Here is a 25,451-nt window from a genome sequence, read left to right on the forward strand (position 1 = left end):
GAGTGCAGCAGCACTCTCCTCACTTGTGATTCCCAGGGACTAGTATTCAGAGGCGTATTGCCTCCAACAACGGAGCTGGAACATACCCATTGTGGCTGGTAGCCACTGATGGCCTTACCCTCCCCCAAAGCAAACAAGATGGAGCGAGCTGCTACGAAGCCATGACAGGCCCCAACCAACCTTCACTGACCTGTGTTTGTGGACAATTGCGTTGAAAGCCAGGCCATCCCTCCAGCTGGTGGTGAAGTTGTGGACATTCACATTTGGATACCTGTAAACATACAGCAGAGGGCAGGGAATAGGCTTACTTATTTTGCTTTGTTTCGTGTTCTTGAACCCAGCCCTCCCTTGAACATTCGAGACAGGTCACTACAACTGAAATGCATATTTCCCCTTCGGGCTTCTTGAAACATCCAAGTGTAGTAATATTAAACCTTGGTTGTGTCACATCTAGCTGAGCTGGATTTAGCCTCAGAGGCAGCCAGCTCCTAACCTCAAGCCCAAACAGGGAAGGGGAAACCCCTGGGCTCACAGTCCCCCACTTATTCCCTTACCCAGCTGTTTTCATCTGACACCAAAGCAGCAAGGCATCCTTGGCGGATTTCTTCTCCTTGTTATCTTCTGTCTCCACACTGATATCCTGGATCTGCAAAAGAAGACAGAATAACATTATCTCAATTCTCCTTTCACTATTGGAGGCAGAATGCGTATACAGTGTTATCTCAGGTTACAAACACCTCAGGTTACAAACACTTCGGGTTACAGACTCCACTAACCCGGGAGTAGTACCTCTGGTTAAGAACTTTACCTCAGGGTGAGAACAGAAATTGCACGACGGCGGTGCAGCGGCAGCGGGAAGCCCCATTAGCTAAAGTGGTACCTCAGGTTAAGAACGGTTTCAGGTTAAGAACAGACCTCCGGAATGAATTAAGTTCATAACCAGAGGTACCACTGTAAATATCATTTGCAGGGAGTCACCAATGGGAAGAGTGTGCTTGCATGTGGGCTTCCCATTTGGGCTTATGATTGGCTACACTGAGAACAGGACGTTGGACTAAAAGGGCCTTTGGTCTGATCCACCAGGGCTTTTCCTATGATTAATCAGAGCTGAGGATGACCAGAGCTGCATTTATACATGTTACATATATTCAAACTGTGATTTTTTAAAAAAAATAAAACCTGTGCCAAACCAATCCAAATTCTGCACCGAAAGAAGGTAATTCTGCAACCTGTGTGACTTATGCAAATTAAGGAACGCTGTACACATCTCTTACTTTGCACAGTAAGCCTGAAACTTATGTGCAATTCACCTACAAGATTGCATCTTTGCATGCTTCATCAATAAATAAATAAATATGAAGGGAGCAGGAGAGCAAAGGAAAACTGTCAAAAGCCGCTGTGTGAGATCTCACAAGAGACTCCAGAGCCCAGAAAGAAAGGCAAAATGGCTTTAAAAGTTCTTTCCATGCTGGGTTTTCCTGCTTCGGGAAGGAAAGCCCTCTGCCTTGCTTACCGTGTTCTGCAAGGTCCTATGAGGCTCTTGCCACTCAGCAAGCCAGTTTGGACAGACCCCCAGAACATAACCCCTGTTAAGTTTCAGGCCTATTGCAGAATTTGGCTTTTTTGCTAGCTGCTAGACTGAACGGGAGAACAAGACTGATGCCCCTTCTGCTGCCTGCCAACTGCTGAAATTATTATTTAGCTGTTTTTCTGCACGCATGCTTCTAAGATAGTATTTGCAGCCATGAGGGCTAGAAACCTGCTCCCCATCCCTTTTGAGAGGAAGGTGGAGGAGCTGAAGAAGTGGACTTCTGCATCTCTACTATAACACCCTGCTCTTTTTCTGCACTTCCATGGAAATGAAGTATATGTATCACTCTAGTTGCAGGGAATGGACAGCAGGAGAAAGGGGTCCATCTTGAGGCTGACATTTCAAGGAGCCAGTCAAGGGGAAATCAAGGGAAGTTCCTTAAGGGGGAGGGAAAGGGGAAAAGGCATGGCTCAGGTTGTACCTGGAAGCGGAGAATGATGGTCCATATGAGGCCCAGGGTCAATCGGTGGTTGCCGTCAACAATATCGTGTGAGCCCATGTTCTCCAGGTGGACACGCTGCTCCTTTAAGAACTGGAGGGCCTTGTCCACGTTCTCCAGGCAGTGTATGCGCATCCGGCCCTTAGTCGGCTTCGGCTAACAAAAGCAGGGTGAGAGGAGAAAGAGGGAGATAGGCCTTAATTTTAGCCAGTAACTCTGCCAGGGGATGAGTGTAGTACCCATGAGCTGGTGCAGAATGCTTTTCCTCTGCCACCAAGCACACCTACCGTTTCTAATCCCAAGGATACAAGACCACACTCACACCAAACATTTAAAGCAGCACACCATCACTTTAAAGAGTTGTGGCTTCCCCCACAGGATTCTGGTAGCTGTAGTTTGTTAAAGGTACAGAGAGTTGCCAGGAGGCCCCTATTCCCAGCACGGAGCTACAATTCCCTAAGTTCCCTGGAACAAGGGATTGATTGTTAAACCACTCTGGCAATTGTAGGTCTGTGAGGATGGGCTGCCAGAGAACCCAGGAGAGCTGCTGCCAGTCAGTGTGGACAATGCTGCACTAGAAAGATCACCAGTCAGACTCAGTATAAGGCAGCTTCCTATGTTCCTAAGGTCTTTCCCAGCACTACCTGGAGATGCCAGGGATGGAGCCAAGGAGCTTTTGCATGCTGAGCAGGTGCTCAGCCAGTGGTGGTGTCAGAGGTTAGAGTGTTGGGCTATGGTTTAGGAGAGTAGGGAACAAATCCATGCTCAGCCCCGAACTCATTTGGTGACCTTGTGACAATCATTGCCTCTCATCCTCAACTAACTTTCAGGGTTGGTGTGGGGATGAAATGAGGAGAACCACACACATTGCCTTGAGCTCCCTGGAGCACAAGGCGGAATATAAATGCAACGGATAAAATAAATAAGGCCAAGGCCACCCAGTCAGTCACAGAGACCTGTCTTTCTTTCAGGTTCATTAGCTCATGCCAGCTGGGATAGCTCGTGTCAAGGTTGCAGGTTCGATCCCTGTTTAGGACAGCTTTATATTCCTGCATTGCAGGGGGTTGGACTAGATCAGAGGTAAGCAACCTAAGGCCCGGGGGCTGGATGCAGCCCAATTGCCTTCTCAATCCAGCCCGCGGACGATCTGGGAATCGGCATGTTTTTACACGAGTAGAATGTGTCCTTTTATTTAAAATGCATCTCTGGGTTATTTGTGGGGCATAGGAATTTGTTCATTTTCCCCCACCCAAAATATAGTCCAGCCCACCACATGATCTAAGGGACGGTGGATTGGCCAAAGGCTGAAAAAGGTTGCCGACCCCTGGACTAGATGATCCACAGGGTCCCTTCCAGCTCTACAGTTCTATGATTCATTAGGCACAAAATCTGAGATGTTTTAGATGCCAGTTTGTTTGTTTTTTTAACTTACTGCTTTATTAAAAAACAAGAAAAAACCAACCAGCTTTTAGTAGCTCACTTATTATTTGATCTGCCACTTTTATCTATGTGATTGTTTTCATACTAGTTTACGCTTTAGCACATATTTTGCAATCCTGTAATGGAAGGTGGGGCAAAAAGGATACTTTAAAATAGTTAGCTAGCGACTGTGTGTGCAAGAGAAGGTGCACCTCCCTTAGCCAGGATGCTGCTGGCATGTACCAACCCACCACCGCCGCCTCCTCTTGGAAAGTCCTAATTGTTCCTTGCAACCCAGTCAGGTGCTTCCACCACCACCCCTCCCAGCATGCTCTGCCGCCTGCTTCTGAGTATACCTGGCGCGAAGACACCAGGGTTGCACCTGCCAGGGAGCCGGTTGGACTGGCACCGGAGCTGCCTTCCTACACGACATTCCCAGACAAGAGTTGCCCGAGGAGTCGCTGAGGTTCAAAACCCCTGAAGGAGGGGCAGAGAAAGTGCCCTACCTATGAGAAGAATGTCCTCTCCTTTTGCAAAGCAAACCTCCTGCCCTTAAACAGGCTGTTGCTTGGGCGGGTGGAGTTTGAGGGAAGAAAATGACAGCGCAGGCCTTGAGGATGGGAAGAGGAGCGGAGGTTGGGACATGAAAGGGAGGCTCTTAAGTCACCCACTGATGCCATTGAAGAACTTTGCTTTTCATCTCGCGCCCCTTCTATTTCTCCCTTCCCCAAGGGTCATTTGTGGATGCAATGCACTGCTGATTTCTTTCTGATTAGATCAGGATTATGCCTTTCATGGACTAAAATGCATTCATTGGTCTTCTACTGATGTTCAAATCTTTCCAAACACAATTGGTGCCAAGGGATGGGGAACCCACTGGGCCCTACGGAGGTTACTTACTGGACTACAACTCCCTGACCACTGGCCAAAGTGCTGACAGCTGGGGCTGATGGGAATTGGGAGTCCCAACACCTTCTCATCTCTCCTGTAGCCTCTCAGGTATCGTTAGGTCACCGTCCTCTCGCCCGCTGCAGCAAACTAAGCATTTCACTTTCAGGCTGCTCAGTGCCACCACTATCCTTTCAGAGTGGTGTAGTGGTTAGAGCGCCGGACTAGGACCTGGGAGAGACCAAGGTTCAAATCCCTACTCAGCCATGAAGCTCACTGGTTGACCTTGGGCCAGTCACAGTCTCTTAGCCTAAGCCAGCTCACAGGGTTGTTGTGAGGATAAAATGGGGAGGAAGAGAACCATGTACACCACCGTGAGCTCCTTGGAGGGTCCAGTGCTGGCAGCAGACTCCCCAAGTCCTTTCTAGCCATACCTGGAGATTCAGGGAACTGAACCAGGGCCTATTTGCTTAGAAAGCAGGTGCTCTACCACTGAGCGGTGGCCCTTCAAAACCTTGGTAAACCTGCTCAGTTCCCATAATCCCTCAGATTTCCAGCATCTTCTAGCATGCTTCAGTGTCTCTCTGCTAATACTACCCAGGGAATTCAGCAGCCATAACAGTAGCACCTGCCAAGCTGCCAGCAGAGACAGTCTAGCTGCCAGGCTGCTTGCAAACCGGAAAAACTGCCTCGCTCAGGCTGCGAACGGGCTGTTTTCCTTTTGGCTGCAAGGGAGGAAAAGCGTGGAATTCTGGGAACAGGTGCTTGGCTCTCTATTCAGGGGTGGGTGGGGGCTGAGGTTGGCCTAGCCTGGAGAGGTTTAAGGAGACGTGGCAGAGACATGGGAACCAGTCATCACTAGGCTTTATCCCAACAGTCTGGCGAGATTTGTTCCCATACAGCAAGCCTTTCAAAGGATCCCCTATTAATTCAACCAAATAATACATTTCTCTGAGACGGTGCAGCACAAATAATTTGCCACACCTGTGGGCATGCACAGTCACAACCACTGGGTGATGTCATTGTAGTTCACCACTTTGTGTGTGTGCATTGTAGACACATGGTTTAAGGTCCTCATCAGTAATGGGTGTCTTGAGCAAAGCATTTCCATGATTCGGCATTTAGGAAATGAAAGTTTTTGGGGGCTATGAATCTGTATAATACACCTGAACTGGGTTTTCCAATAATTAACTGTATTTGAGAAAACGCCAAGGCATTCTGCAAAATTATTTATCCAGTTTGTTTGATGCATACCAGCACAGCTGGAGGCTGCTATATTCATTTCTATTAAAACATAAATCTTCTCTCAGCTAGATTTGTACACACAAACACAAAATTACAGTTGAGGCCTCAGAATATGAGGAGCCTCTAAGTACAAAATGATGACCCCATGTCAAGTTTTACACAATTAAAAAAATAATGGGGAAAACAGACTCAAAAACAGACGTTCTCATACTGGTAGGAATAATAATGGTGACAATGATTTTTCATATTGTGTTGATGAATCGGTGCAGAAATAACTAATTTATATCAAAATTTCATTAGGCTGGGTGCCCATAAGATGTCAGACAGCATCAGTAACAAGTGAGGTGTATTTTAGGAAAAGTGCAGACCACACTAGCCTTCTTGTAAGATAAACATTTTAGTTAGGCCACATTCGCACTATACCTTTAAAGCACTGTGATACCACTTTAAACAGCCATGGCTTCTGGGAATTAGTTTGTTAAGGGTGCTGAGAGTTGTTAAGAAAAACCATGTTCCATCCCCTCCCATCCTTCCACAGTGGGGACATAAGTTTCCAGACAGGATTTGCTCCTGGTGAGAGTTTGCCAAATGTGCCTTCTTCTTAGCATATTTCTCCATTTCATCTTGAGGATCTTCAAAGCCCATGGAACCTTTGGTAAAGGCTATTCTCCAACTGGAGCGCTCGCAGGCCTGTGTTTCCCAATTGTCAATGTTTATACTACATTTTTTTCAGATTTGCCTTGAGGGAGTCTTTAAACCTCTTTTGTTGACCACCAAGCATTACTTTCCATTTTTAAGTTCGGAATAGAGTTGTTGCTTTGGAAGATGAAAATCAGGCATCCAAACAACATGATAATACCAGCAAAATGGCTGCTATGAGAATGAGGAGCATCAACACTTTGCATTCTTACTGCCAACTCAAACAAAAAATCACTGTCAGTGAAAGACAGGCAATCCCCTGGGGAGATGACACATTTTCAAGCCTATTGTTCTAACTTAAAATGTGCTTGGAAAAGTGTTGATATTCTCCTGGTTAAGTCATTAAATTTCATGAATGTTTCATGAAGAAGCCTTTCCTTAAAATAAAATAAAAAACCAACCCTAATTCTATTTTTTAACGAATACTGAATTTATTGCCTATCAGCTTTCCTAGGAGGAAGCCAGCAAATAGATGAGTGGATAGAAAGTTTAGGAAACGAAGGGGAGGAACAGATGTAAAGTATTGGATTTGGCATGTTACTACTTTGCACTACTGCTTAATTTTTGTTCTTTGAAAATATATTAATAAGCCCTTGAGAGGCACCATCTTTAAAAAGAACCCTGCCAAATATATATATATATATATATATATATATATATATATATATATATATATATATATATATAAAAATGAATACATTGAGACTTAATTTTTCTTACTGCAAATTTGAGGTTTTGGTACACTGTGTTGCTCCAGTTCTAGGAAGCTGGCCCCCAGCCCCAGGCCTGTGATGGAACTGCTCTGCCCACTCACCAATTGCTCCCCTGAGAGCACCTCCAGCAGGCGCAGCAACATCCGCCCATCTCGCAAGTCGCTGTACAAATCACTGATCCGGCACGTGACCCGAGCCAGGTGAGAGTTGACCCATTTGGTGAAGGTTTTCTTCTGCACGGCCTCTCGCTCATCTGCAAGACAAAGCATGTGATGCTCAGAGTAGGAGAGACTTCTCTGCAGCCTTCATGAGAACCAGCTGTCTCAGGGCTCCTCACAACAGGCTGCTTCCAGAGTCTTCCTTCTCTACATAATACAAACCCCTTCCCAGTAAGGAAGCTCATAACTTCTGTGGCCCTCTCAAAATCTGCCTTTTGCCTGCAAGCCCCCAGCAGCCATTAGCTGAGCTGCTTCTGATGTCACAGAACGTCTGAAAAACATCCCATCGGCCCAAGAGGAAACTCTCAGCAGCAGAATATTGAAAAATGGAACCAGGAGAGCATCTTAAATGGAAGAACCAACAATCTGGGGTACATGGTGGAGGATCAGTGGAATGCATGTTGCTATTTTAAATAACAATGTTGGGCTGAAACTCCCCACAGATGTACCTAATTCTGTCTGCAGGAGGGGACTGTAGCCTTTACATGCTGAAGGTCAGCGTTTCAATCCCTGACACCTCCAGTTAAAACAGTTGGGTTGGAGGTGAAATACCTTTCTCAGCCTGAGACCTTGGACAGATACTGCTGGTCAGAGTGGACAATACTGGTAAAAAAAGTCAGATCTGGCAAGTGGCAGTTTCCTGTGTTGGCTAATATCAGGGATGCAGACCTTGTGGCCCTTCAGATGAAGTAAACCATGGAGTTCAATGCAGCTTAGACTCAGATAATGTGTAATCAGAAAGACCAATAAATCCCTTAATCCCCAAGCTCTGTAAGTGGTGCACGTAACTATTGATCAAAACAAAGCTGAAATGTGCAAAACAGTTTAAAAAAAACAAGTACACATGAAATGAGTATCAATAAAAACACGGATAAAATCAGTAAAGCTTTTAAGAACAAATATAGATAATGAAACTATATGTCTGGGTAAGCCTGCTAGAATAAAAAAAAAGAAGTATGACAGCAATGGGGAACCTGTAGCCCTCCAGATGTTGAACTACAACTCCAATCAGCCCCCACCAACACAGGGTAATGGGAGTGATAGTACAGAACATTTGGAGGACTGCAGGTTCCCCACCCTTGGGTTAAGTTTACCTGATTGAAGCTTTTGACATCATTTTGCCCTATGCAAGGAAGAAGAAGAGCAATCCCTCAACTTGTATTTATTTCTGTTTGTGTATAGGCTGCCTTTGATGGTCAAATTCTAGTAGCATGCACATCAAGCTGTGTCCTCCATTTTTAAAAAGGAGATTCCCTGATCACTGTTGACCTCCCTTGGGCCCTGTTTGCATTGAACTGCTCGTGGTGTCATAGCAGTTTCTCTAGAGCAAGCTCCCAGGCCACGCAGTGTGGTTCACATTTAAATAAAAGTGGGCAGGGGCCAATCAAATGTTCCCTTCCCTTCCCTCCCACTTATTGACATCCCTGGGGAAATGGGCATTTCAGAAAGAACCACACACTTGAGTTCACTCACTTGGTCCCTGTATCTGGATACTTACAGCAGTGACAGAATATCTGCTTTGAATTCAACCTGTGGCTAATGACTGGGCCCAGGAGGGGGGGGGGTATACAAATGGAAAGCAGTGGTGGCGGGAAGGAGGAGAGGGCCCACTAAAGGAGCCCTTCAAGCCACCCCACCCCCCAATAAACCTGCAGCTGACACTGGTAATTTCCATACTGTTTGCAGACTATGTGAACAAGGACTTAGTGTGACCCAGAACAAGAGATAAAAGTCCTGCAAGGATTTATTCTGCTGAACCAACCACATGTGACCATCACTGTGTATATTTTAAAAATGCCCTGTATCTGCACGATAGCACAGAATGAACCTACATTATGGAAAGTTTTCTGTAGAAAGAAAATGGGGTAGGGTGGGGGTGGGGTGGCCTGTCTCGTCAAGGAGAGAAGCTGCCTTCTCCAGAGCAGGGATGGGGAACCTGGTACCTTCTCGACCATTGTTGGGCTATAATTCCCATCAGCCTCATCCAGCATGGTCAACAGACAGGGATGATGGGAGCTGTAGTCCAGGAACATCTTGGGGGAAACAAGGTTATCCATCCAAGCTCTGGAGGAAAGCCCCAACGTTGTAGAAAGCAGGTGATAACAAAATACAAGAGGCAAGCTATCAATAACGCACAACTCGTAAGAACAAGCTCTTACATGGATTTAAAAGCTTAATTTCATTCTCTGAATTAAAAATAATCGCTTTTTTGGGGGGGAAACATGGCATTGAGGACATATTTTTTAAAGAAAAGGAATGACACACAAACATGCACACAATGAGAATTTAAGAAAAGGTTTTGAACTGCAATTCTATGCACATTTTCTGGATGCAAGTTGTGCTGGAAATAGAGCTTACATCTGAGTAGGCATTTATAAGATTGCACTATGAAAAACAAAGTAGAACCGCAGGCTTTTCCATTGGTTAAACCAGCAGGTTAGCTATAAAAGCTTTTCTTGATTAATGGAGGGGGCAGTTTAATTGCTACATGAATTTTAATCTGTGTGTCTGGAGAAGGGTACACTTTTTGAAGCTATTTTGGTTCTGGTACATCACAAGCCAAAGAAAAAAAAGGGGGGGAGTTAGTTGTGGTTATTTCCTTCTAGCAGAGGCCATGTACACATTTCTGTTGATTGTGAACTCGCAGCATTTCCAGTGCTGGGTTTTTAATCTGGGTTCACATGATGTTATCCAAAATGCATATGTATCTTGTACAGTACTATAAGATATTACTGTTTGAGGAGATGTTTCTAAAACCAGCTTCACACACAGTCTGTAAACTGTTCTGTCTCTAGCCAAGGTGTGAACACCTTTGCATAAGGTAAATACATCCTCACTCCCTGATGTGTACACAAACGGAAAAGGAATTGAGGCCAGTCTGCGCTGATGTGAACAGCTGGGGAAGGAAGAAGTATGAAATGGGGGGGGGTGTCTCTCACACACAACTTCTTCACTGTGCTCTATGGCAGTAATGTGAACATATTCATAGTGTGGCCATTTAGTTTGATAAACCAAGTACCGTAACTTCTTGCACAGTTCCTTCAATATCTCCATAAGAAATCTGTTGATGATTTTGTAATACACAGGTTTACTTTATCTGCCTTTTAAGCAATTCATTGATTATCAGATCAACTAGAAAAACAAGTTAATTGGTTGGCAGCCCACGTTGCTAACATCTCTTGGCCTGCAATCTTGGCATTCCCAGTAATCGTTAACTAACTTATCTGGAAGGGCTTTGGTGCTAACTTTTAGGAGCCACTAAAGGATATATTCTGCAAGTCTTTATACACCAGACAACCCCCCTCCCCAATCCTCTTACTCCCCACCTCCTACTTCTTTTGAGCAAGCTAGGCCTCGTTCTGCTGTTCTACTTTGTTTTGCTGTTCAGAACTGGTTCAAATCTTGCTCCTTGCCTTAAGCTAAGAAGGGAACCTTAGGTAATATACTCTTTCTCAGCCTCTTCTCTCCCCAACCCTCAATAATATCAATTTACTTTGCTGAAGCCCTACAGATATTTTGGGCTAAACCTCCCATCATGTTTGCCCTGCTACCAAAAAACACAAGCAGCTCCTACCTGTTTCTACTCCACCCAGTGTGTGTGTGTGCACACACACATACACACACAAAAGATTTGTAGAAGTTCACAAGCAATTATACCAGTACACAGGAGAGAGATAGTTAGGAAGAGAAATTAAGTGGTAGCCCGGACACCTGGTTCCTCTATAGTATTCTGATTTTTCACAATAATAATACCAACTAAATGTACTGCCAGTGTTTTGTCAGAAGGTCCCATGGCAGGTTACAGTGATTTAAAGTTTAAAAATAAAAACAGTTAAAGGAAATAGCATTCACGTGAATGGGAGAGGAAGGGCCTCTGAAAAACACACATCTTGGGTGTCAAATGGCAGGGTAAAGAGATGTCTTCTGCATTTGTTGAAAGCTACATAGGGGATAAGCCAGAGATACCTCTGCAGGGAGAGAGTTCTAAAACTTAGGGGCTACCACAGAGAAGGCCCTGTCCCGGGCCATGCCCTAATCCAGGCACCCCCAAACTCGGCCCTCCAGCTGTTTTGGGACTACAGTTCCCATCATCCCTGACTACTGATCCCATTAGCTAGGGATGATGGGAGTTGTAGTCCCAAAACAGCTGAGGGGTCGAGTTTGGGGGTGCCTGCCCTAAACTTATGTGGGAAAAGGAACTACCAAGAGGGCCCCCTCTGTTGATCTTGACACCTGGGAGGGTGTGTAAGGAGAGGTGCTCTTTCAGGTATTTGGGGCCTAAGTCATTTAGGGCTTTAAACACTAATGTGAGCACCTTGAAGTAGCAGCTGATGCAGACCTGTAAAGCTCAAGTGCAAGAGGGCTGTAGCAACTAGAAAAGGAGGTGCATTTTTAACCCTATAAAAAGGAGAAAGAGCTTTTGCTTTGCCTGCACATCACCTTTCTGGACCCTAAGCCTTGGGCTGAGAGACGCCAGCAGTGCTGCCTCCAGCTCCTCTTGCCCGTCCACCTCGTTTGCATGCAATACAAAGCAACCCCAGCAAGTGTTTGGCTCCAGGGTAAGAAAAGCGAAGCCGAAAGGAAAGGACACTGGCAGGCCTCAGTCACTCCACCCCTCCTTGGCTTATCCTTTATTTTAGAGGGTAATTTATTTATTACATTTACATCTCTCCTTTGCTCCAAAGAGCTCAGGGTGGCACACACGGCTCTCCTCCCCACTGTATACTCACAACAACTCTGTGAGGTAGGTTAGACTGAGTGATAGTGAGCTTCATGGCTGAGGGTCTCAGTCCTACATTCTAACCACTATACCACACTGCCACTGGTACATTCTCTCCAGCGCTCTTCTCTCACATCCTCAAGGGCCAAAACCTCCTGGCCACTGCAGAAGGAAGTACCCTGAGTCCTGGCTCAGATTAGGGCCACACCAGCCTTTGCCAACCAGGTGCACTTTTGGCCAAGATGCGTCTAGGCCAAAAAGTCCTATCAATCCCATTCAGCACAGGATGATGGGAGCTGTAGTCCCATGGCCTGCACAGTCGTCCTGCATTTGGGGTTTGTTGCTGCTGTGGGCATGTGCTGTTGGGTTGTTGTTTTAAACGATCTTCTCTGCAGCTGGCATTTGCCCTGCAGCCCAGGCAGGTGCTGCTCCTGTGCTTCGACCCAACAGACATTATGCATGCATGCACGGTGCATGCAGAGGCAACGGAGGGCTCAGCCTGCCCTTCTGCCTGAGTCACCGGGACGTGTCAGAGCAGGGCTTGTTTGCTAACCCTGAGCAGAACAGCATTTCAAGAAGCCTCAGCTGTCTGCAAGCTGCTGCACACTCCCCCAATCACCCCCCTCACCCTAGAGACTGATAAAGGACCCCCTCCAGCTGTTAAGGCAGAAGTATATTCTGTGATCTAAGCATCCTGGACAATGATCCTTGTCTCTCCCCAGTGAAAAAAGGTGGGGAGCGGACGTAGGAACATTCCTTACAGAAGTCAGATCACTGGTCCATCTGGCTCTGTGATTTCTACACTGACTAGGAGTAGCAGTCAAGAATGAGAGCCAGTGAGATGTGTGGGTTAGAGCACTGGGAGACCAGGGTCACATTCCCACTCGGCCAGGAAGCTCACTGGGTGACCTTGGGCCAGTCACTTGCTCCCAGCCTACTGCACAGGGTTGTTGTAGGGATTGACTGAGGAGAGGAGAAAACCACACATGCCACCTTGAGCTCCTTGGACAAAAAGGAGGGATATAAATGCAAGAAATAAATAAATTCCAGGCTGTGATCTCCCTCAGCCTAACCTGCAGATGCTGGGGACTGCACCTGGGACATTGAGCAGGCAAAGCTATGACCTTTCCCCAAAACAAAACAAATGCAAGACTCCAGTCGTCAAAGTTCAGGAAAATGGCCAATTTAAACAGGAACATTAGAAGCTGCCGTTTAATGAGTCAGACCAGTAGTTCATCTAGTTTTGTATTTGACAGCAACTCCCCAGGATCGCAGGCAGGGAGCCTCTCCCAGCTCTACTTGAAGATGCTGGGGACTGAACCAGAGACCTTCGGCAGCCCCTTAATCTAAAACACCTTCCCACCAGCAATTCAGTCACTAGGTGCTACAGCAATCCTCGACACCAGTTCTGTCCCCCATTTCCAATCAGGCAACACTATTGCAGACTCTAATAAAACTAGCCATATACCGTCAGGGACTTGTACACCAGGTCATCCTCCAGCATGATATAAGCCACCACTTCAATATGGGCCCATATTAGACACTGAAAACGGCAACATTCAGAAACCAGTGGGAGACAACTTCCCTCTCCCAGGATACTCTGCTGATGACCTCAGTCAGCCACCAGGCTTCAGCATAAAAGACTTCCAAAGGGAGGCTGCCAGGGGAAAGTGCTGAATGAGAATTGATCAGCAAATCTGATTCTATTCAATTTGGGCTTAATCAGAACTCCGGTTTTCTTTCCTACCGCAGGTGTTGAATTAGAACAGTATATAGCTGGTAACGTGGTATTACTGTCAGTAACCGCTGCTGCAAAAAGGACCCTTAAGTTTGTCTAATTTTGCGACAAAGTTCACAAGAGCACATCTTTGTACTCTGCGATAATGAAGCAGCGAGTGAAAATAACACTGGCCTGTTTTGCTCACATAGAATGAAGGAGGGCGGATAACATTTCAGGGGAATCCAACACCAAAAAGAGTTTGGGCCCAGATCATACGGTGGTAGTGGATGCTGCCCCAGAAATTTTGGGGGTGAAACCTTGGCAAGGTAAATAGGCTGGGGGTGATGGGGGGGCGCACAATGTGGGACAACAGCCCTATTCGGTGGGCTATAACTTTTTCAGTTATGTGGACTACTCTCCCCGGAGACACACAGCTGGCACTTACTTTGCTTGCATTTTTGGTGTCGAAAGGAGGTCATTTTATGGCTCCCCCAAGGAGGATTTATTGCTGTTTTTACTGCAGTTTCATTATTAGGAGATTTTTTTAAAATTACAATTTAATGCAATGTAAGTTTTTTGAATTATTCTGTTTTTTTATTATGGGTAGCCGACTTGGAACCTTCGACTGAAAGGCAGGGTGCAAACCTTTTAAAAATAAGTAAATGAAAGAAATTGTGGCTCTGTGTGTTGAGGGGGAGGGGGAGTTGGGGTCAAGGTGAGCATTCCTAGAACAGTACTTCCCACCAAAGAGGGGCAGGGTGTAAAACAGAGAAGTCCTTGGAGTCACAGAGGCTGTATCTGTCGGTGTGTACTGTGGATGACTGCCTGTCAAGGCTCCTCTCTCTCTTGACAAGGTCTCCTGCCCTCAGCTTCCAGGAAAATGGGGAAGAAGGGTAGCTTTGGCAGGGGGCAGCTGGGCACAGCCCCAAAGAATCTCAACCACGTCGCTGTGTTTGCCCCATGCAAATCCAGCGTGCGTTCAGCTAATTCCTGGCATCACTGTGCGGATTAGGGTCCCTGCTGCCACCGCTTAAGTCAGGCCAGAGAGATCTTGCAGGTTGGGGTGGTGGGGGGAAGACTCCTGGCCGAGAGCTTGCCCCCCAATCTCTACTGATCACCCCCCTCCCCGCAATTCTCCAGAGTGCCTACCTTGAAGCTGCTTGAACCTGCCCTCCAACACGTTGGCATACTGGACTGCGTTGATAAATGCGGCCGGGGAGAGCTCAGGAGGGGGAGAAGGACCCTGGATCACCTCCAGCAGTTCTGGATCAGGTTCATACATCCTTGCGGCTGGGGTACCTCCACTTGGACCACCACGGCAGCCCCCTGCCCACCCACCCACCCCGGAGAAAACCAACCGCAGTTGGGCCCAGGTAGCAGGAAGGGAAGCTCCAGCACCTTGGTGTGAGTTGAGCGTTTCAAGAGAGTTTTGCTGCCCCCTTCCAGGCGAGGGCGGCAACCCTGGGAAATTTACATAAAAACAGGTTGGGTTGCTCTGAATGGTGTGTGTGTGTGTGTGTGTGTGTGTGTAGAGTACACTCACTGAGCCCAGGCAGACATGGAAAGGGGAGGGGAACGGGTTGGGCAGTCTGCCCACACACATACAATTCGATAGTCTGAAAAACTAGCAAATCTCAGCATTGGGGGTTAGCCAAAGCTCTTATTGAATAGGGCTCAGGGCTCTACCCTCAGCTCCAGACCAGGATGGGTGAAAGGGGACTGGGGCTCAGGACTACTGGATCCTTTCTCTCTTCCCCCCTCCCCACCCTTCTAAGAGGGGACTAATGATTCTGGAGCTTGCCGAGGTAAGTTTATAAAAAAGATAAGACAGGGTTGTATCTAACTAAAGTTGACTCCGAACCAAATTTAGCCATGCCTGTTCATGTCAATGGGTCCACTATGAATAACACTGGAAACAGCCCATAGTGGGGGGCTGAGGTCTCTTCTTCTCTTGCTTGACTTATCCTTGACTTCCAGCCTCAGGTGTGCAGTTTCTTTTTCTTTTTAAGATACCACTACGACATTTACAGCCCTCTTTTCCTCCAAGGAGCTCACCCTACCCCAAACATTTGATCCTCGCAACAATCCTGTGAGGTAGGTTAGGCTGACAGACAGGGAGTAGTGACGCAAAATTACCATGTGAGTATGCTGGCTGAGTGGGGGAGATTTGAACCCTGGGCCCCCCAGGTCCTAGTTTGACATCTCTAACCACTACATCACACCGGCTCTCATGCAATACTTTGTAAAAGAGCAGGTAATAATCTCTAGTCCTGTCTTTGTCTCCTGTATTCTCCTATATTTGGGAGAGCTGGGTTTAAAGACGCCTAGAGCTATCCCGTGGCCTTAGAGAAGCCCCTCTCTCCCTCTTTGCCTGTTCCTCTTCCCCAATCTGTAAAATGGGGATGGGCCACCATAGTTTAATCCCTAGAATTGTTTTATCTGCAGAACCCACAGGTGAAACAACAATAATGCAAAACCTTTTGAGCATGTGCAAACTACTTTCTTCTAAGACGTGAGGTAGGATTTGTGGATCTGGGACTGTGGGTTTCTGGCCTTCATAGCAAGAAGCAGGTGATCTTGTGGGCACACAAGTGGGGGAAGATAGCAAGCAGGGTAGGGAAGGAACAGGACAGCTGGTTTCCTAGCTATTCCAAAAAGGGGGGCGGGGTGCTGGACAGGGACAGATGAGCTCAGCCAGCCGCCAGGGTCAAACAATGAAGGATTTGCATCCCATTGTCTGTTTTGTGTGGCTGTCAGGCTGGGCCGTGAATCCTCCAGGCCTGCCAGTACGCTTGTGGGGCCAGCAAAGTGACTCTTTGGCCCTATACCTGCCTCCCTGTTTCCCCCTCAGAAATCTGTTTCTCCCAGTCATCCAAACAGGGACACGCTGAAAAGGTCTAACGTGGATTCACAGTTTTGTTGTGCAAGCTTCTGGAGTTACACAGGACTCTTCTTCAGGTCAGATGTGGAAATCCGACAGTTAGAAGGCATGGCCATCCGCTAAGCTTCACCTGTCATTAGTTGGGGCCTTATTCATCTGAACCAACCCTGCACTCCAGAATGGGCTTTTCAAATGCAAGACCCAGCTTTTGAGCCCTTCACATAATCAGCAAGAAGAGAACATCTCTGAACAAATGCAGACTGTCTACTCTCCACACCCAGCAAGCACAGGAAGCTTTTACAGGGACTTAGGAGGACAGACATTCCAGGCCAGGCTACTGAGAGCAATGGGTGGTTGAAGCCTGCCAGTCCCCCCACCCGATTATGTTCTCCAAACTCTCCAGAACAACCCTGATTCGTCTGTTTTATGTTTTCTTGCATGATAGTTCCCCACCACTACTTTGAACATCTCTGCTTGCAAAAGAGCTCTGTGGAACTCAAAGCAGTTAGAATGGCAGGCCACATTCACACTGTACATTTTAAGTGCTATGAGCCACAATTCCCAGAATCCCCTGTGAAGAGCCATTGTTGGTGAAACCACTCAGAACACTGTAGCTCTGTGAGGGGAATAAAGATTACCTCACAACTCTCAGCACCCTTAACAAGCAACATTTCCCAGAATCCTTTGCGGGGGGCCGAAAGCCATAACAGTTTATGAAAGGGAATCATAGTGCTTTAAGTGTACAGTGTGCATGTAGTCCAGGGTTTCAATCTCTGCTCAGCCACCAGGTGACCTTGAGCCGATCACTGCCTCTCAGCCTAACCTACCTCACCGGGTGGTTCTGAGGGAAAATGGGGGAGGGGCGGCAGCCGTGTAAACCACCTTGAGCTCTTTGGAGGGGAAAGTGAGATACGGATGTAGTTAAACGATTAAGAACAAAAACAACAATAAATTCCTCCTCCGGCAACCCAAAGCAATTTGACAGAGGAACAACTGCCTTGCCCTTGATCTTCAGCAATGACTGGAACTCCCCACACGCATAAAACACACACCCAGGGTGCCCCCCACCCGCCCCCGCCACCACTGGCTTCCAGTATTTCCTGCCTGCCTGGCCGCCCCACCCTGCTTGGTATCATCCCAGACTGTCATTAAGTGACTGTTTACTGACTCTCCCAGACCGCCTTTCCCTCGCAATCCTCCCCCAGCCGTTAACAGGGCTGGAGACGCTGAGGTAGCGGCAGAGTTTAGCAACTGCAGGAAACTGCTGGATACGAAATCGGGCTCTTGGTCCATCACCCAGCAGCTCAAGATGTGGGCTGGCAGAGGCTCTTGGGTTGGGGGGGGGCGTTTCAGATGGGGAGGCAGCCCCACCTGGAGATGCCATGACGTTGGGGATTGAACCTAGGATCTTCTGCAGATGCTCTGTTACTGAACTATGGCCCTTCCCCCCTGATGCTCATTTTGGGATTACTCAAGGCCACACTTGCTCGCGCTATCGGAGCCCAGGCCCAAGGCCGGCCTGCTGAGTCCTTGGCGTCTGCCTCCGTTTGGCTATCTCGTGTTTGCTGGCACTTTCCCCTTGCGGGTTGTGATAAATAATGATCCCAGTCCCTCATAAAGCCAATCTATCCTTCGCAAAAAAGGGTGGTGGGGTGGGGGAATCCCAGCGTCTAAATACAAATACACAAGGCAGCATCACGGGCAAAAGACTACAAGTTGGAGGTCTAAGAAAGGGGCAGCACCAAAGGGTGGGGGGGCAAGTACCCCTACCCCAGCAAAGTATTCGGATTGCTTTTAAAAGCTAAGGCAGAAATACGATTTCCATCAAAATCAGGCTGTAATGCTAAGCATGCTTACTTGACAGAGAATTAGGTTGAGATTTAATCCAGAGAAAATCAATTTAGGATGGGAGCATTCATTTTAAATCTTCCATTACTTCTCATTCAGAAATTTGGGGGCACCTCTGCCGCAAAATGCCCTGTTTCCTCCTCCACAGTCTCCCCCCCCCCCCGGAACATTTTACATATTGCATCTTTGCTGTTATTATTTTGGGTGCTCATAATGATTATAAACAATTTATTGTAAGCGTTGGGAGCAGTTTTGTTCCATTGTTTTCCTATGTTTTGCTAGTTGAACTTCTCTTGTATTGTTGGATAAAAATACATTGTTATATTTTATGATAATTGATTTTAACTGTTTTGCAACTGTACAGTACATTTCATCGTGAATTTTCCCCAATGAATCCAACTGTTATACCACAGGGTCACAAATGTGGCGCCCATAGAGGCCTTCTCTGGCACCCACGGGGCGCAACGCCCCCCTCCAAAAAACACCTGGCTTGAAACAAGAATTCCATTGCAACCAACAGAACAGGATACACTGTGTGAATGGCAATAATTTATAGTTTGCAAATGTCCCTGTGGGCCCAAGAACGTTGGTAACCCCTATTTTACGTGATTTCCCATTGTATAATGTTGTTGTTTATGTGCCCTAGAAAAGTAGTATACAAATGAAAAGGCAGGCAGGCTGGTCTTACATAGTTTCTGTTCACTTCAGTAGGGCTTGTGCAAGGAGGTGGAGGACCACCCTGGGGCATTCTGCCCTTAGGGAAGGGCTTTAGCTCAGTGGTAGAGCATACAGTGGAACCTTTACTCACGTACGGAATCCGTTCCGGAGGTCCGTTCATGAGTCAATCCAGGTTGCTGGGAGAAGCACCGTTCTGCACATGCGCATTCAGCGGCAGCCCCGTTCTGCGCATGTGCAGGTGGCAGCAGCCGCTTCTGTGCATGTTCAGTCGGCAGAAGCCGCTTCTGTGTGTGCATGAATCACAGCAAACCAAATATTTACTTCCGGGTTTGCCGCGGTCGCGAGTCAGATTGTTCGTGAGTAGGGGCAATGGTAAGTCGAGGTTGTACTGTACACCAATTCATAGAAAGGACAAAACAATATACAGTCATGCCTTGGGTTGAATATGCTTCATGTTGAGCGCGTTCAGGTTGTGCTCAGCGGCAACCCGGAAGTAACAGAGCAGGTTACTTCCAGGTTTTGCCACTCACGCATGCGCAGATGCTCAAAATGACGTCACGTGCAGAAGCGGCAAAAAGCGACACACGCGTGCACAGATATGCCGTCGCTAGTTACGTTTGCTTCTGGATGTTAACGGGGCTCCAGAACGGATCCCGTTCGCATCCCAAGGTACCACTGTACGCAGATCAGCAAGCAAAGTATCAGAATTAATTAGACAAAACCACTACCAACAATTACAATCAATCATTTAAATCAGGGGTTTCCAAACTGTGGTCCACGGGCCATTTAGGAGGTCCACGGTGTGTCTGTGGATTCGTGATTAAAGAGTCGGCACATCCATCACATTAAATGTTCATATTGTTTTTTAACTGTATTCATATGGCTTTTGAATATTGTATTACAATTTGCATTATATGGAATTCAAACTGAAATCCAAGATATAATAAATAATACAATTAAAAATCATCCAGCACCTAGCACAGCACATTATAATCACTACAACAGGCAGAAAAATCATTAAGTGTCCTCCAAGACCCTCAGCAAGTAGTCCATGGGGGGGGGGGGGAGTTTGGGAACCACTGATTAATAACTGGGAACCACAGATAAATAATTATAAGCAGCTAGTGCAATAATGGCAAAAACATGATATATGAAATGGTTCCACCCCATGTTAGTGGTTGAACACCCACACACCCACACCCAAATAGCAAGAGCAGGTGAAGAACTGGGGTAAACACACTGCAATTAGGAGTTAACTAAGGAAAGCTGTAACAAAATGCTACAGTGGGGAATGCTCCTGTTTAGCATTTCTGCCAGTGTGGGTGGTGTGGTTTTGACTATGTAGTGGCACTCCTCCCTGAACATCACCAATAAATGGAATGCCCTCCTGATATTCCTGTGGGCCAATGTCCCTATCTTCCTTGAAGAAAGTATCCCCAAGCTGAAACTTTGACTGGATTCATGCATGTAGGAGGCACCTCATTCTTTGGAGCTGGTCTAAGCACAGCAGCCACCCACCCACCCAGCCAGGTAAACAGAAAAGCAAGGCCGTTTGCACTGGGAGCAAAGTGCAACAGGCAACCAAGAGTGACAGACAAGAGAAGGGAGAGAAGGAACACCGCTTTTGGGCTCTTGGAGCCAGAAACCATCTGGATTCAACTGCTGCGTGTTTCAGTTTCCCCCAAGACAGAACAGTACAATCCTGCAGAGAGAGCACTGGGATTGGAACTGGAGAACTTCCCTTCCACGTCTCCAAAGTCTCTGCCACGGACTCTTGCTATAAAATTTGGGCAAGCCAGCCTCACTTTCCCTATCGGACAAATGGGAGGAAGAGAAACCTGACTTTCTGGTGCTATGTGAAAGAACAGAGCCAAGCGTGCTAGAAAACTTTTTCAATTAAAAGGAAGGGAAAGCACCACTGATATAAGTGATCAAAAACATTTTAGCAGTGCCAAAGAAGCTGTGTGAAATATGAGAGCCACGATCCATTGAATGGTGCACTGGAGCATGAGCTGAGTGCCTCTCCACAATACAGTGGTGCCTCAGGTTACAAATGCTTCGGGTTACAAACTCCGCTAACCCGAAAGTAGTTACTCTGGGTTGCGAACTTTGCCCCAGGATGAGAATGTAAATCACACGGTGGTGGCGCGACAGCAGTGGGAGGCCCCATTAGCGAAAGCGCTCCTCAGATAAGAACAGTTTTGGGTTAAGAACGGACCTCCGGAACGAATTAAGTTCGTAACCCAAAGCACCACTGTATAAGCCTAGGAAGACTCTCTACCTAAACACCAGTTTGCAAGCACCTGCAAAGATGGAGAATATACCCATAGCTCTGTCTAAGGAGTTCCTTCCTAGGAACACGTGGCAGACTTAACATTCAAATCACCGTTCCAAAGGCTGCCTACAACTCCCATCATACTTTGGGGCACTGTGTGCTTGTTACAAGGCTTCCCCTTGCAGCAGCTGTCAAGACTATTCTGTTCCTGTGCTGCAACCACTATGACTCAATAACTTTATTTGTGTGTTTTGAAGAGAAGAGGACAGAGTGGCATGAAAGTTCAAGAACACATGGATCGAAATTTATTTTACTCCTTGGATACTTTCCAGTAAAAGCTGGACAGGAATATCTCCCCCTCCTCTCCCCTTTTCAGTGTCCCTGACTATCAGAGATACTAGGATTTTTCGACCTACTTTTCTAAAGTTGTCCTGCAAGTATTCCCTATTTTTCCTGGTTAGCATGAAGTCTCAACTCAGTTGCAGGATTTTATATTGTGTATCTGTTTGCCACCCTGGGCAACCTGAGGAGGAAGGATGGATATCAATTCAGTAAATAAAATCATCCTCATCCATTCTTACCCTGCTCCTACCCCAATCTACATTTCAGCCTTCAAATGAGTGAACACAGTTGAGTTGTTAGCCTGGCTTGCACTTGCAAAGTATTGAGGGGGGACTCTCAAGCAACTTTAAAAAATGGTTTCTGACTTTGCTTGATTTCCCCTCCCTAAGAACCTAAGAGGACCCCTGAAGCTGGATCAGACCAAAGGGGGTTCATCTTCATCCTGGAGAAGAGTGACTAGTGGGGTGCCACAGGGTTCTGTCTTGGGCCCGGTCTTATTCTTTATCTTTATCAATGACTTGGATGATGGACTCAAGGGCATCCTGATCAAATTTGCAGATGACACCAAACTGGGAGGGGTGGCTAACACCCCAGACGACAGGATCACACTTCAAAATGACCTTGACAGATTAGAGAACTGGGCAAAAGCAAACAAGATGAATTTTAACAGGGAGAAATGTAAAGTATTGCACTTGGGCAAAAAAAACGAGAGGCACAAATACAAGATGGGTGACACCTGGCTTGAGAGCAGTACATGTGAAAAGGATCTAGGAGTCTTGGTTGACCACAAACTTGACATGAGCCAACAGTGTGACGCGGCAGCTAAAAAAGCCAATGCAATTCTGGGCTGCATCAATAGGAGCATAGCATCTAGATCAAGGGAAGTAATAGTGCCACTGTATTCTGCTCTGGTCAGACCTCACCTGGAGTACTGTGTCCAGTTCTGGGCACCACAATTCAAGAAGGACACTGACAAACTGGAACGTGTCCAGAGGAGGGCAACCAAAATGGTCAAAGGCCTGGAAACGATGCCTTATGAGGAACGGCTAAGGGAGCTGGGCATGTTTAGCCTGGAGAAGAGGAGGTTAAGGGGTGATATGATAGCCATGTTCAAATATATAAAAGGATGTCACATAGAGGAGGGAGAAAGGTTGTTTTCTGCTGCTCCAGAGAAGCGGACACGGAGCAATGGATCCAAACTACAAGAAAGAAGATTCCACCTAAACATTAGGAAGAACTTCCTGACAGTAAGAGCTGTTTGACAGTGGAATTTGCTGCCAAGGAGTGTGGTGGAGTCTCCTTCTTTGGAGGTCTTTAAGCAGAAGCTTGACAACCATATGTCAGGAGTGCTCTGATGGGGTTTCCTGCTTGGCAGGGGGTTGGACTCGATGGCCCTTGTGGTCTCTTCCAACTCGATGATTCGATGATTCTATGATTCTATGATTCTATGATTCTATGATCTAGTCCAGCAACCTGTTTCTTGCAGTGGCCAAATAGGTGGCTGCAAGAAGCCTGCAAGCAGGACCTAAGGGCAAGAGGACTCTCATTTTTATATATAATTTTATTTTTCATTTTCAGCTTTTACAAATATTTTGACAAGAAAAACCTAATCTTTACAAATCTACTTTACCTTCCCCTCGACTTCCCCCCTTCCTTTCTGCCATTTTTAAAAAATGCATTTTTCTTACTGCATCTCCAATTCAAATGTATTTACAAAAATTTCCCTTATTTTCCCTTAATTGCTGCAAGAGCACTCTCCTGATCGGGTACTCCGGTGACTGGTATTCAGAGTCATGGCGCCTCCAATCCTAGAAGTAATACACAGCCAGTATGACTAGCAGCCTTTGACAGCTCCGTCCCCCATGTATTTTGGGGAAGTACCATGTACAAATTTAATAAATAAAATAAAAATAAATAAGCCCACCCACTTGCCTCCATTTTATCTTCACAGCCACCCTGTGATGTAGATTAGGCAAGAAATAGTTACGCTCTGCACATGCTCATTGCTTCCCTTGTCACAAGGCCAAACTGTCGCAATGCAAACAGTGCCAGGGAAGCTCAGCCTTGGCAAAACAACAAGCCCCTGGCACCCCTTTACCTGCCAGCGCCTTGATGCGAGAGCGCTCGAAAAGCCGGGCCGAGCTGTTCTCATTGTCCCAGTCTTCGTCGGCCACTTCCCAGCGGTTGTTGATGTCGTTGTACTGCTGCTGGATCTCCAGGCTGTCATAGTCGGTAGGGGAGAGGGTGCTGCTCATGGCGATTTCGGCAACAGGGCCAACGTCCGCCTTGAAGTGAAAGAGGGAACAGTGAGAGCCTTCAGGCACAAGGCCAACTCATAATTAACCAAGTATTCTTTTACATCCATTCTAAAAAATGTATATACAGTGGTACCTCGGTTGTCAAACGTAATCCATTCTGGAAGACCGTTCGGCTTCCAAAACATTCAACAACCGAGGCGCAGTTTCCGATTGGTTGCAAGAACTTTTTGCACTCAGAGGAGGCCGCATCAGACATTTGAGTTCTGAGGAACATTCGAAAACAGAAGCATTTACTTCCAGGTTTTCAGCGTTCGAGAACTGAAACGTTCGACAAGGAGGCGTTCAGAAACCAAGGTACCACTGTACGTTGTTCTCTAACCATTTAGGAGCCACAGATCCTCACCTTTCTTAGGTGACATACACCACGTTCCTTCTCCCAAAGAATTCTGGGCATTTTAGTTTACCCCTCACAGATTTAAAATTCCCAGCAACCCTGATCAACCAAGCGCCCAATAAGATACCTATCCACAGGTCACTGACACAAAAGCTCTGTTCACATACTATGTAAAAGAATGAAAGTTCACTGTTTCCCCCTCCCTTCTTTCCATTTCCTCCCCTCTTTCTCCCCACTTCTCTTTCCCCCTCAACAAACTGAATGCCATTGACCTGTAAGGACGACTCTGAGATTTGAAAACAGAGACACTGAATGTACTTTGGTTACTCATGAAAAATAAAATATACTAAATCACAAAACTCAGAACTCTTGCAGGGGGTGCGGAGTACTTTGAATGTGCTTTAAAGGTATAGAGTGGACGTAGCCTTATAGGGAGTCACCTTATACCTGGTTCTTGTAGCTCAATTACACCCACACTAATAGCAGCAGCAGCAGCTCTCGGGGGGGGGGGGGGCTTCTGACTGCAACACAGATGCTCTACCACTGAGCCACAGCCCTTCTTCCCCGGCGTAGTATTTTCTACACTGACTCTATCCTGAGGACAGCTCAGTTGGTAGGACTGTTAAATCTCAAGGTCATGGGTTTGAGCCCCACATTGGGCATAGGATTCCTGCACTGCAGGGGGTTGGACTAGATGACCCCTGTGGTCCCTTCCAACTCTACAATCCTATGATTCTTCAGGAGAGAAAAAGGAAAGGGAGCCTGAAAAGGTTTAGGGGGGATGGGGGGCAGGAGAGTAACAGTCATAGCCTCACCCAAAGAATCCTGGGAAGTGTAGTTCATGAAGGGTGCTGAGAATTGTTAGGAGACCCCCAGTCCCCCCACAGAACTAGAATTCCTAGATCCAGGGTGCGAACTTGGATAAAATATTGGGTGGGGTCCAGTTACCCCCCACTCCATATAATCAATTACATGATGTGGTGCACGCACACCATTTGAATGGCAATGCCCATTATTGGGGGGGGGGGGGGGGCTTACTTCTATGGGCCAAATCCTTGAAAGGGTCCCTATAGGCATCACAGCACATAGGTGTTAAGATCCATAGGAATCTTATCTGTGACTA

General features: G+C 46.8%; 1 protein-coding gene across 2 annotated transcripts in view; it reads right to left on the reverse strand.

Moving 5' to 3' along the window:
• SPTBN2 (spectrin beta, non-erythrocytic 2) overlaps positions 1-25,451 on the reverse strand; it is a 95,841-nt gene that overhangs the window by 35,812 nt on the left and 34,578 nt on the right. Inside the window, exons 3-7 of one of the 2 annotated variants that reach the window (XM_083478396.1) lie at positions 23,775-23,961; positions 7,096-7,247; positions 2,013-2,186; positions 555-646; positions 191-271 (exon numbers count right to left, since the gene is read on the reverse strand). In XM_083478396.1, coding sequence (XP_083334522.1) covers positions 191-271; positions 555-646; positions 2,013-2,186; positions 7,096-7,247; positions 23,775-23,931 — 656 coding nt within the window. In that variant the 5' untranslated portion in view covers positions 23,932-23,961. Of the gene's footprint in view, positions 1-190; positions 272-554; positions 647-2,012; positions 2,187-7,095; positions 7,248-14,801; positions 15,017-23,774; positions 23,962-25,451 lie in introns of those variants that run through there. The other variant, XM_083478395.1, reaches the window with a different exon arrangement.

Source organism: Podarcis liolepis (genome assembly GCF_965112155.1).
Source record: "Podarcis liolepis genome assembly, chromosome: 15".
NCBI lineage: Eukaryota > Metazoa > Chordata > Lepidosauria > Squamata > Lacertidae > Podarcis > Podarcis liolepis.